The sequence below is a fragment of the Brassica napus genome, chromosome C4 (assembly GCF_020379485.1).
Source record: "Brassica napus cultivar Da-Ae chromosome C4, Da-Ae, whole genome shotgun sequence".
Lineage (NCBI taxonomy): Eukaryota > Viridiplantae > Streptophyta > Magnoliopsida > Brassicales > Brassicaceae > Brassica > Brassica napus.
Window position 1 is genome coordinate 7,477,044 of NC_063447.1, and position 14,002 is coordinate 7,491,045.

Here is a 14,002-nt window from a genome sequence, read left to right on the forward strand (position 1 = left end):
TATCTGCTGGAATATGGATATCTTCTGGATTTGTAACCGGTAGTATGATACCCTTAACTGTTTCAGACCAAGTATCTTTGACATGGTATTGTGAAACAAAAAAGCTGTACTCCATGTTTCGACAAGAAGAAGCGGATATAGCGTGTCGGCATGACAGCCCGAGCATCTGGAATTCAAGGCAAGAGCAAGTTCATTTTTCCAAATCAACAGAAAAACCAAAACCAGTTCCCTTGTGTGTAACTTCGAATACCAAAGTGGAACAGGGCAAAACAAGAAGGCCAGTAGACAACACTAACTGTTCGACGAGTATTTGCTCGATTAATTTAAGAACAATTCCAGTCATTTTAGTTATCTTGCAGCGCCTGCTCTCAAACCATCGTGTCAACATCCGTCTAATAAACTCCATCAGTGCCACTATAGGACTATCACGGGCCGGCAGCAGCGCATGATTCAACGATTCCGCTATATTTGAAGTCATCAGGTTATATCTCTTTCCTTCGAAATGTGAACGTGTCCATAACTTGCGGTCGATTTTTTCCAAATAATCCCAACATCTCCAATCCGTAAGCTTTATTAGCTCATAGAGCTTTTCAAACTCGGCAGCGTTGAATGCCTCTCCGGCGCTGGCAACCATATCCTTCTGCTGCAGTCCTTTGTACTTTTCCCCTATGTTACGCTTAAGGTGTTCAAGACAAATACCATGGTGTGCACGCAGATACCATTTATCTTTAACTGCAAATATTACAGCACATCTGTCAGTAATTATTATTAATTCACAACAATCTTCTACAATTGTAGACAACCTTTCGAAAAACCACTTCCAAGAATCTGAGTTCTCGCTATCAACTACTGCGAAAGCAATAGGGAATACGCGGCAGTCTGCGTCTTGGCCGCTAGCACTAAGCAAAACCCCTTTATATTTCCCAAACATGTGGGTTTCGTCCACCACAAGGACTTTCCGCAAATGCTTCCACCCATCGATACAAGCCTTCAGTGACATGAATGCATACTTGAACCTCGTTTTCCCTTCTTTATCAAGTTCGGTTTTGATATCAATGATTGTTCCAGGATTTGCGTACTTCAGTACGTGAAAGTATTGTGGTAGTATTTTGTAAGACATCTCCTCTGTTCCTTTGGCAGACGCAATAGCTATTTTTTTAGCTTTCCAAGCTTTCCAGTACGTGCATGTATAGTGAATTCAGTTCACAGTATTTCCGGCAGTTCCATAGCACGAGGTTCACCTTGGAGTCTTTCGTATTTTGACCGCAAAAGAGCTGCAAGCACTCTAGATGTTCCGTGTTTTTTGTACTGCCCTCGAACTTCAGCTGTGCATACATGTCCCAAAATTGTCTTCTTCACAACATACGTAGGAGAATCACCCAGTTGCTTAGCCATTACCCTCCAACTACACTGTTTATCAACGTATTTAGCCGTCATGAAGCGTTTGCAATGCCGGAATTTAAACCTGCACACTTTCGCGAGTGCATAGATCGACATCGTCAACTTGAACTGGGCTTTGTCCTTAAACATCCTTCCAACATATATATCTGAGTCCTCCTTACTGTAGTCGATATCCTGCGGCTGGAAACCGCTTCCTTCCATACATTAAACACAGGAAATACATCATCATATCCATACATTTCCGAAACTTGTATCCCTTTCATGAAAGCCTCTCCACCCTGAACTCCCATACCCTCGATGACAGGAGGATCAACAAAAAGATCATCATCTTCGAATACATAGGTAGATGGAATGTGTTTTCCTAGGGTGAATGCTTCTCCACCATCGAACTCTGTAGTTTGGATGATAGGAGGATCAACAAACTCATCATCAGCTTCGATAACACGGTTGTGTTTGTTGTATTGCTTCGGTGTAGTAGCGAGAACAACATCATCACTTTCCCCGGTCTCTTTTTCATCTCCAGAAAGTTTTTCATCACAAGCACTGGTGGAATTGCAAACTTTTGCTGGTTCTGTGAGAGGAGGATCTACAAACCCATCATCAGCTTCGATAAGACGGTTGTGTTTGTTGTATTGCTTCGGTAGAATAATGAGAACAGCATCATCACTTTCCCCGGTATCTTTTTCATCTCCAGAAAGTTTTTCATCACAAGCACTGGTGGAATTGCAAACATTTCCAGTTTCTGTGAGATGAGGATCTACAAACTCATCATCAGCTTTGATAACACGGTTGTGTTTTGTGTATTGCTTCGGTGGAGTAACGAGAACATCATCATCACTTTCCCAGTGTATTTTTCAACAGTCTTGTTTTTGTACTGTTTTTGTGGTGAAACAAGAACATTAACATCACTATCGGCTGAATGTGTTTCATCACTAGCACGAGTGGAATTGCACACTTTTGCAGTTTCTGTGAGCGGAGGATCAACAAACTTATCATCATCTTCGATCACGCGGTTGTGTTTCTTTTTTTGTTGTTGTGGTGTAACCGCAGCAACATCGACAGTTTCGACGGTAGCGGTCTCAAAGGTCAGTGCACACCTTACTGTTCCAGAGGTAGATTCGCTTAAACGACGATAAACAGAATTATCTCCGTGGTTTGGTTGGTTCATATCTTTTGCTGAAGTTGCATGAACAACATCGACGTCTAAGCTGATATTCGGTGTACGCAACGTCAATGATTCGAGAGGTACATAAAAAATCTCTTTGATCATCTGTAAGCTCTACGTAACGTCTCATATTGCTTCGATTTTTTCTAGATGAAGATCCACCAGTAGCCCTTGATCGTTGGCCTCTACCAGACGCCGGTTTTCCATATCCTTGACCTCTACCACCCCTCCATCCAGGACATTCATAACCGTTTCGATCAGACCGTCCACCACGCCGTCCTTTTGGTGGACATCCTTCGAAATCGTCATCTTGTCTGTATCACAATCTTTTCGAACAAATTCATGCCAGTAATTATAATCATAGTCGCTGTCATCTTCATCTTCTTCTTCTCCATTATCATAATCATTACCCTTTCGCTTGTCAACATCCATTACTGCGCAACCAGCTACATTTCCAATGTCATCTCCTGACGCCGCTTCAACGTTAGCCTGCCTGTTTTTTCTCCGCTGCACTATTATTTGTTCTACACAGCTCTGTTAACGTATATTCTCTGCTTCCAGATTAACCCCACAAACGCCATCTGCAGCTGCTCTACTATCCTTGGAACCTCCCACTTCAGCCGCCTCAAAGTTTAATCCAATAGCTGCTTCATTGGCTTCTACTTGCCTTATTAAATTTTCATCATCATCAACGATTACGGCCGTTGCATTCATTTGTGTGAAAATATCTCGTTCAGACCTTAAAAATATCATTTCTCCTCCAACAATTTCTCTAAATGTGACGAAAACATTAAAAGATTTGTCTGTCCGGTGAAGAGCTTTGAATGTTTTATAATCAGTGTCGGTTGCTATCTCCACTGGTGCCGCCCCTTTACCAAGCATCTCATTGTCACCATCAATAAGCCAATAGCACATTTCAACCTCTATTTCTCTTCCCAATAAACCATAGGCATCAAGAACACTATCTTTCAACCCGCAAACGCCTTTGATTGAAGAGCAGTCAACCGCTGTACCCATTCTATCATTGTCTATCTTGAAATCCCAAGCACCATTATCATACATTATCCACCGACCAGCCATAACGACAATCTGTGAAGAGATTCCTATACCCCAACAAAGAAGTAAAATTAAATTGGAACAATCAAAAGCAAAGACATTTGGCTATGTCGAAGGGAGATAACAGTGTACCTAAAGTGCTGTTGCTACTGGTCGCCTGAGCTTTACCACTAAAACTTCCATTAGAGCCGCAAACCGCTATTAGTTTCCAACATATTTAGATCTGGTGGATGCATTTCGCCGACCAGCTGTTCTTGTACTAGGGTTTCTTTATATTATCCACCAGACTTGGTTACTTCTCACAGTTATCAATCAACCCAGTCGACAACTTATTTTATTAGTATAATCACTGACCGTGGTACGAACAAATTTCGGCGCCAAACAAAGGGTAAAGAACCGATATTTACCGAGGTGAAAAACATTGTATCACAAAATCCGACGAAAAAAAAACAAGTTCACGCGCCAGATTCGGAGCCGCCGAGTATCGCACGTGTGGGAAAATCTTTGGGTCGTCATTCATGAGCCAAGCAGGTTAAGTTTTGTGGGTCATTTACGTTAAGTTCATGGGTGAAAAGGTTAAAAGTAGGATCGATTATTTATCTCTCTAATAGGTACGCAAACATCAAATAAAAACTTGGGCTGGCCCTCATAACACACCCCTTAAGAGTTTGATTCTTTTAGTTTACTACTTAACTCTCACGTTAGATAATGAACTAATTTAAAGTATCTGTAGACATTTTTTATAGAAGAAAAATCCAAATATAAGATTCAAATGAAAACAAGAATAGGTGTGTCTGTCCACTAGAACCAGACCCACCAACTTAATAAACTGTTGTTTACTTAAATTAATTCCCGTCAAAAATCGTTTTTACTCTTTTTGTTTCTTTCTTTCTTTTATTCCTTTGGTAGTTCAACATTTTGACGTGGAAAATGAGATTCCCATTTCTTTCTTAATTTTAATCTGTATGGCTTTATGGAATATCGTTATTCCTTGCTTGGAATATCTTTCTTCCCCATAAAAGAAAAACTTAGTCTAATTATTAGATCTGTTTTTTTGGATAGTCTAATACATTGTAGTTTTTTTGGATGTTCCACTGCTAACTCATACAAGATTTAAGTGGTATATGTATAGCTTCCACATATAATGACAATGCTGTGTGAAAAAAACACTTGTGGAGAAAGCATGTATTGAAGATGACATTAATTGCCTGAAAAATAACAAAAATCAAGAGAGTCTGAGAGTGAAAATATGCACCTGGTGTTGAGATTAATGTAATTATATTAAATTTAACTTTACCTAACTTAGTTGCTTAAACAAGTAAACAACTCAATTAGACTAATAAAGAAGACAACAATTCCTACAATGTACATAGACCCAATTGTAAACCGTAGATGGTACAAAGTACAATTCAATCCAAAGAGATCAGGCCGTGATTAGATTGGTCGGAAGAAGGAATGGGTCAAAGTAAATCCAAAACAGGATATATTCTATAACGTAATGACATAACCACCCCTGTATTTTTCTATTTTTGCTTGTTTTTCAAAAAGAATTGAGGATAGAATGGGGCTTTCAACTATGAAATTAATTTTTCCTTCGATCCCGAAATATCAGCCGTTGGATGCGGTGCACATAGCAAAGATGAAGATCACGTCGCTTAAACGTTGTACAAAATCTCTCTACTCGGAACCAACATCCCTTAAACTTGGGTAGAAACTTGTTCCCTTTTCTCTTTTTTTATTTATCTCTCTTTAATCTGTCACTATTTCTTTTTGTTATATATAACAGTTGATTCTTGATCCAAGAACAATATCTTCTTCCTTCATAACATAGTGACATCATCACTCTGTTCTCAAGCTTGTTCCTGGTCCACCACCACCATCACTTACTCCTCTTTCAAATTCGTTACACACTTTCTCACAAATTAAATCATTTTAAAAGTTTTTAAGTTGGAGAAAATCACCAAATCCACCTAAACCCATTTCTTTAAATCATTTCATTTCTATTACCGTGGCATTAAAGAAAAAACCACATAATCTTCCAGCTCAGTATAATGACAGAGATCGATTTAGAACAAGGAGCGGCGTACGGTTATCACCGCCGCTCGTTCGGTGGAAGTGACGTCAGCGTATATTATTCAGACGGGGAGGACATGACGTCATGTTACTCATACTTCTATTCGACCACGGGAGTAGGACCGTACGAATACGAAGGAGGAGAGTCGAGGAAAGTGTCGTCCGTGATGAGTTCCTCGGAGATGGATGATGATGGGGGTGATGATGCGACGGCGCTGCCGGAGAAAGACTGTAGGATATGTCATTTAGGGGTGGCGGAAACGAGCGGTGGAGGTGCGATGGAGTTAGGGTGTTCGTGTAAGGAAGATTTGGCTATTGCTCATAGACAATGTGCCGAAACTTGGTTCAAGATCAAAGGCGACAAGTTAGTAACCTACTTTTAGCTCCTCTTTATTTTTTGGTTTAGTGGTTCTACTTTTGTTTAATTGAGTTCTTAATTACTTTTAAGAAAAAAAAAAACAAAATCTTGAAATTTTGTTATTAACGTGTTCAAGATCTTGTTATGAATCTTTTTGAAACGAATTACGGGGTTTTATTGTTTTATTTTACTCTTTAGTTATACTTTTTTTGGACGTTTTATTGATTTCTATTTAAAAATAATAAGTTATATAATTAAGCACGTAATTTTTTTGGTGTTGATGTGTTATATGCACATGTTGTCGTGACGACTTAAACATCAAATCCTTGTTAGATTATAGGAAGATTAACATATTTTTACTGAAACAGAATCTGCGAGATTTGTCAATCGGTAGCGAAAAACGTGGGCGGTGCAAACGAGATGGTTACGTCAACAGTGGACGAAAGAGAGGTGAGAAACGGTGGAGGCGGTGAGGAGACTGCGGCCGTAGCAGCAGCAATGGCGATAGAGAACAGGTGGCAGCCACAGAGAGTGGTGAATATAGTGTTAGCTTGTATGGTCTTTGGCTTCGTCGTGTCATGGCTCTTCCACTTCCATGTTTCATCTTCTTCTTGAAACTTTTACATACGCTCTTTCTTTGCATTCAAACAACATATTTTTACCATATATCAAAAGAGTTTTTGATTCTTTGTATATATGTAAACAAACAAAAACTATTTACTCTTTGCAACCGAAACCTTTTTGTTATAAATAAATAAATAATGATTAAATCTGGAGAGGATAATAAAAGCAACGTTTCTTATAATAATAAAATTGACAACAAAAATAAAAACAACGTGATCCAACAAGACATTGCTTGGGGGACAAGGAACTGAAAAATGTACAGAGTAGCATAGCCCTAACATCTCTCTATAAGAGTTCTCTTCATGAACAATGACCAACATGTCTTCATGTCTGGTGCGAGTTTTCATGCGCCATTCAATGAGTTATCAGTGTGAACTCCGTTGCTATCTATCTTCCCGTTCACTTGAGCCCTTGGTCTCTAAACACAACCGAAAGAAAAACATGAAAAAGAACATTAAATATCAAACTATGCGACTGGTTCAGACAAGACAGGTTCAGATGCTCTTACCCAATCAGCAGGATCAACACCGTTCCCATTCAACAACTTGTGGTTCTCTTCTTTCGTTCTGTCTTTCGAGATTACTGGGAGCAACACTGTGGTCCGATCTGGTAACTCTGATGTACGTAAAAGAAGAAGATATGAGGAACCGAGTCTCTCTTCCAAAACAAGACCACAAGAAAAGATACGATCAAACCTGGTAGTTTCTTGTCCAGACAAAACACAACCAAGTTAACGGTGTACCTAAACGGAGAAAGAATCAAAAACAACAATAAGTCATTATCTTTGTATCCAGTTGCGGTTAATTTGTTGCTTGATGGGCAAACCATACCAGGCAACAACAACATCGACAGTGTAATGTTTACGGGAGGCAATGATCAAGAGGCTCTGCACGAAAGCAAAGAGCCAACCAAACAGCTTTATGAACCTGAGACAGAAGGAGTGATGCAGAGATGTCTTTTTACAAAGTAAGCTTTTAAAGAGTTGAAGAAGTTTTATACCTTTTAGTGCCGTACTTGTGGTAAGTGAGGACAAAGACTAGCGTGAATATCATATGCGATGAGAAGATCAGGTCTCCACATCCGTACATCACCCCATGAGCTGATAAGATTAACATCATCACATGAGAACACAAGCAAAACTAAGAAGATGCGTGTGGATGCAGACTCACGGTTAATCTGGAGAACCTCAAGAGGGCTTTTGGGCCATGGCAACGTGGAAACTTTAGAGCCCTGTAGCAGCAAAAGTTGGAAGAACACATAAGCTTAATTATTCATTCATGAGGATCTCAGTTGCTTTTACCTCACGACAGTGATAGTTTGGACCAGGAAGCTGAGTGGAATAGAAGGTTATAACACGGAGAAACTGACATGCCTGAAGACAGAAACATCGTCAAACTTCAAAATTGACTAAGACAGCAAGCTTAAACTATCTACAGTAGATTGTAAGGCAAAGGCACTTACAACTAAGAAAGCTAGAACTCTGCACCATATCAAGACGGTGTATATCTTTTTGCTCTTCAGGATGAATGGATGGAAAGTCCACTGAAAAAAGAAAAGGCTCAAGGAGTTATCAATATCGAAAAGTCCAGTGAAGAAAACTATGAATGTTTTATAGAGAGACTCACCAGGAAAAAAGAAACAAATACAGTAGTGAATACCGTTTCACTTATGTAGCTTTTCTCTTGACCAAGCTCCTATACAATGGAATAACCAAAGCTATAAAGAGATCTATTGACTGAGCGTATGTATATATAGCTGGAAAGGTCTGAGATGAGACCGGAAGAAGAAAGAAGCCAAGATCCTGGAGAGTCGGTCCAGGGCGATGAATGTAATGAACTCCTTTAGCAGCTAAACCATGAATGTACTGCACACAACAACATAGAGTCACAAACTCAAGAAACATGTATAATCCAATCTACATTGTTAAGACCACAACAAACACTAACTATTTTGGTTAAGAACAGCGAAAGCTTTCTCCCAAAGTTTACCATTTATAGCAAAACCATTGATCATACTTTCAATAAAAAATTAGAAACAAGAGTCATCATTGACAAATTGACAACAACAACAAAAAAAGCTCACCTGACAGATAATGCCAGCGAGAAGGTACTTCCAGTTCTCAGCGAGAAGACCAATTTCTGTTGTTATCTCCGAGCAAAACCTCTTCCACAGCTGTTTAAAACAAACCAAATTAGTCAATAATGTGAAACACTCAGAAGCTGAATCACGAGAAGAAAATGGGGGAACCTTGGAAGATTCACGACGAATGTAAAGAGTCATCTTATTCTTCTTCTTGTCGTGTCTCAATCATTTAGCTCAAAACCAAAACACTCCACATGAGGAAAAAAAAAACTCAAATCTTTGTATAAAGTTCTTTTGGTCTTTCGCCTGAAAAATGTATTCAGGGGTCAACGATCGAGACGGTCAATCGAAGATTCAAGAAATCGAAGATGAAAGTTTAAAAGTTGTTCAAGTAGAAGAAGAAACGAGATTTCCTTTTGCAGAATCTGAGATTTAAAAGGGCCAGTTCTACACGGAGAAACGGTTGAACTGAAATTTCAATTTTAGACAAATTAAAATCATTTTGAACAAAAAAATACGTGCACAGAATTAAAAAAGACACAAAAAATTAAAATCATTATTTTATACATATTTTTAGAAAAAAAATTAGAGATATAAATATTTAGTGAGATTGGAATTCTTTAAAATGCGTCAATAACAAACTAATCAGGATTATTTTTTTTTAAGTGGTTGCTATTCTATTTTTTGAGTGAAAAATATATAGTGATTAACAGAAAAATAAGATTAATTATTTATAGAGTAAATTTATTGTTTATTCAATTATATGTAGAGTGAAAGTTAAAGTACATTGAAGTGTTTTAAACCAATTAGAGTATTCTTAATAGTAAACAAGTCCTACCCTCAAAATTATCAGAAATGGACTTTCTCAATAAAACTAAAAAGGAGTCAATGGTCACGACATGAAGAACCCACCAACCGTTATTGACGCTTTGTTTTCAACCTCCAAAGGTGATGTCGGGTGAGTAGAGCTAGTAGTGGCCAATTTGCATCATAATACAAAGGTTTAAAATTATTAATTTAGGATTAACACTACACGTGGTGGGACATGATTTTGGAGGAAGGAGCATGTGGGACTGTGTGCAGTTGGGTAAAGTAGGCCGGGGACGCACCTGATATCCAAGCAACTATAAAGTATCCGGATTCGATATTTATCCGGCGGATCCATAATTTTACTATTTTTATCCGGATCCGAGGTTCTCAGATATCCGAATGTCGGATATCTTTTTAAAAATTGTAATATCCGGCAGATATTCGGATCCGGATTTGGATCTTTAAAATAAATAAAAAATAATATTAATATATATATAAAATATTTTAAATATTTTAAAAAATATATATATAATATTTTTAATTATTTCTATATATAATATTACAAAATTTACATAAAATTTACATATACTATTATAAAAATAAAATATATTAAATAAAGTTAATTTTTATACATAGATATTACTATTTTTGAAATAATTATTAATAAAATTTATGGATCCGGTTATCTGGACTAAAAAATTAAGATATCCGGATCCGGCTTTGACGGATCCAACATTTTACTATCCGGATCCGGATTCGGCCCCTCCGGATATCTGGATTTTCGGATCGGATCCAGATCGAATCTGGATTTCGGATAAAAATAGGCCTAGGGTAAAGCAGTGAAGCATGTCTGTCAAATACAGTTGTATCCTCACATCAGTTGAGCTGTCGGTCTGGATGTCTATACTCAATTAAACAAAAAAAAAAAAAAAACTATTCTTTCTATTTTTAAAATAATGATTTCTTTAGAATGTTCATACCCACGTTAGATAAAAATTATCATAATTTTCAACTCAAAATTATTTAACAATGAATGTAGTATAAGTCTATTAGTTACAATTATTTTATTAGATACTAATTTTAAATAATGTTTTCTTAAAAGAATTTTTATATCATGTTAAATACTCTTTCGGTTCATATTATATGACATTTAACTCAATGCACGAATAAATAATTTATTTAATTATTAATATAAAATAATAAAAGTACAATTGGTTAAAAAAAATTGGATTTGTGAAAACAACAACAAAACTTCCTTAAATTATCATATGTATTGAAATGGGAGGTAAGAAAAATCTATCATAATTTTCAACTCAAAGTTATTTAACAATGAATGTATCTTATAATCTTCAATTCGAAGCAGCAACCCTCATATGTTGTTAACATTCAAGCAAACCACATAACAAGTAGTTAATTTTCTTACCTTTAGACTGATATAAGAGGTAGATTCATACTTAGATGCATGTAGTATTAGTCCATTAATAACTAGATATAAGCTTAAATTAACCAATAATGATTTGATGATTTGTTTTTATTAGCTGATTTGAAGATGTTGAAGGTACAAAATGCATTTTCACTATTTTTATACACCACAAAGTGCAAACTATAAACTACTAGTGGTTGGCCTGCCTTACGGGCGGGGAAGTTTACACTAAAACAATTTTATATTAAAATATATTTTTATTTTATTGATCGAAGAAATATTTTAATTTCATTAATCAAAAGGTAATTTTATTCTATAATATTTTTTTGGAAATTTACTTTAAATTGTATTAATAAATATAATATGTTTTTATTTTAAAATCAAATTGTAAATTTATTAATTTTTTCTGGTTTTGAGTTGAAAAGACCACTAACATATTTTTGTTAGTGAACTTAAAATTATGAAATTAAACATAAAGTTTTATATTTAGTGCTTTTAAAGTTTTGAAATAATTCTACATCAATAAAATCTAAAGTTAAAGTTGTAAAATTTACAACTTAATTTTTAAAGCAAAAAATTCAAATCTACGTCCCTATTAATCAATCCCTTAGATTTTCATATGTATCCAGTACTCTTTTATTTCGGCTAATTAGAATCTTTTGTTTTCCTATTTTTAATATTGGGAAACCATTTATATAAGTTATTTTGATACATATTTTATATATTTAAAATCTTAACTAATGTAGTATGTGTATAATTGGTCATTTTGTTTGAGCAAAATTTTCTTATAAATATGTTTTGAAGGGTTTTGCAATTTTTCGTATATTAACAACAACGGTTACAACTATGAGATGATACTTATTTATTGTAAATATTTATTTTTCTAGTTGTTGAATTTTATTTAACCAAGCATTATTTTATTTTAAAAAGAATATGTCATATAACAGAAAAAGAAAGGAAAACGACAATATAAATTATTAAATACGTGCATGAATTTGTTTCATTTATACGTAAAAATATTTATGTTATGAAAGTGTTCATATTTGACCATGCACTTGCATGAAGTGTTATATTTTCTTAATTTTTAGCATGAAATTGTTATATGCTTGAATTTGTGTGAAGTGTGAACTTATATACATAAGAATTTAGACTCTCTGTAAAATTAAAATTAAAATGTAGTTCTAATATATGATGTTTAAAATGTTTTTAAAAATATGATTCCTAAATCCATTGGTTTTTCTAGATAACATGGTAAGAGGAAAATATCATACATAAGTTGCTTCGCGCGGGAGAGTAAATATTTTTAATTTAATGTTTGGTATTTGTTTATATTTTAAAGTGTTTTGGTTTTCATTTATGGTGTAATATATTTGTCAATTTTTCATTATGATTAATATTATCTGTTTCTGTTATGTTTTTATTGTTGACACAATTTCTTTCTCATATGCATATGACCATTTTCCTATGCGGTTATAGAAATGGGGCTAATGTGTTTATAATGCAATTTTTGTAAATAAAAATATAGGTAAAATTAATAAATCTTTAAAAGTTATGATGATGTATTTGATTTTAAAAAGTTTTTGATGGGGTGACAATCTAAGAAAATATTAAGAAAATCTATTTTCCTATTATAAATTTACATTATTAGTATTAGTGTATTTTTGTTATTGATGTTTATTTTCTAAGTTTGAGTAGATATTATTATATTTCTTTGCTTTCCCGTTTGGAAGTTTATCTACATGGCTGTTATTGTAATATATTTAGTGCAGATAACAATACAATAACTTTTAATATGGTGTGTAACATCTTTCCTAGTTATATATCAACACAAATATTTATTTATATTTTCTAAGAATAAACTGAACCAAAGTGTAAGTAATTTTATCAGCCATACATATTTTTTTGGTTGGCAAGATTGATTATGTATTTTTAATTATGTCATCTATATATATTTAAAAATCCCTTAATAAAATACATATTATCTTGTATCGAATAAAACTATTCAATGTAATCTATAATATATCAAAACTCTAAGACAATTATAATAACTTCTCTTTTTTTTTGTCACATTTACATTTAAAACAAATAATAATAAACACAACTTCAAAGTAAGCTAACCTGCGAGAAATATAAGTGATTGTTGTGAGATCTTTTATGAAGGTAGGATAAAAAAGAGAATGTGAAAGCATCAGAATAAAGTAAACGTAAACAAATCAAACTTCAATGCAGAAGGATGATTTGGATTACCTTATATATTGTATCCAAGATAAGTAGATCCAATTGTGCACCACCAGATTTTGATATAACTGTGTAATTCAAGGAGATAAGAGTCTGAGCTATCTTGTTTGATAACATCAGTAACACACACGCACACTCAACACTTTGTTGCACTTACTATACTCAATGCTTGAAAAAGAAGGAGATTACTTGGTTACATGGTCACTTGCTGACGGAAACTTTAATGTCTTTACAGCTAGATGGAGAGAAGCATGTCCACGACTGTGTTTACCAATACCTACAAATGACATATATATCATAAATCCACGAACCTCTACTATATCTAACAAAGGAAATATCAATTCTCTTGATACTTCATAAAGAGAAAATTGACATACCTGTTACAACATACTGAGTTTTGCAGTTTTATAGAAAAAAATTTGACAGTCCATGCCTTATACATCTAATCTACCACAAGGATCCTGTAATGCAGACCGCAAAGCTTCATTCTTTGACCTGCCTTTATTCCGGTGATACCAAACAATTCACTGGTTTGGTCGTAGTCAGAATAGCCCCACTCGTTTACAAAGAAATCCTAATTTTTATTTTTCTCCTATCTAAAGAAATCCTTCAAAATTTTATGGACTTTCAACTCTTTTAAGGATTCATAGATGTATGTGATCATTCGGTAAGAATGTGATAACTGATAACTCACCAAAACGCCAGTTGTATCCTTAGAGTGAGATTCAACATCCCGATCTTAGCCTCCATCAATGAGGTTATACACCTAAAA

General features: G+C 34.9%; 2 protein-coding genes across 2 annotated transcripts; one reads left to right on the top strand and one right to left on the bottom strand.

Moving 5' to 3' along the window:
* The first annotated feature begins 5,005 nt into the window (after positions 1–5,005).
* On the top strand, positions 5,006–6,846 carry LOC106388260. The gene is made up of 2 exons (XM_013828289.3): positions 5,006–6,059; positions 6,422–6,846. Exons 1-2 carry the CDS (start codon positions 5,674–5,676, stop codon positions 6,666–6,668), a joined length of 633 nt encoding a protein of 210 aa, XP_013683743.2. The 5' UTR covers positions 5,006–5,673; the 3' UTR covers positions 6,669–6,846.
* On the bottom strand, positions 6,838–9,232 carry LOC106388259 (phosphatidylinositol:ceramide inositolphosphotransferase 2). The gene is made up of 12 exons (XM_013828287.3): positions 8,925–9,232; positions 8,760–8,849; positions 8,455–8,541; positions 8,303–8,371; positions 8,139–8,219; positions 7,978–8,049; positions 7,847–7,907; positions 7,677–7,776; positions 7,508–7,603; positions 7,373–7,419; positions 7,186–7,292; positions 6,838–7,095 (listed from the first exon to the last, which is right to left on the bottom strand). The coding sequence occupies exons 1-12, from the start codon at positions 8,955–8,957 to the stop codon at positions 7,021–7,023; spliced, it is 918 nt and encodes a 305-aa protein (XP_013683741.2). The 5' UTR covers positions 8,958–9,232; the 3' UTR covers positions 6,838–7,020.
* Between the last annotated feature and the right edge of the window lie 4,770 nt (positions 9,233–14,002).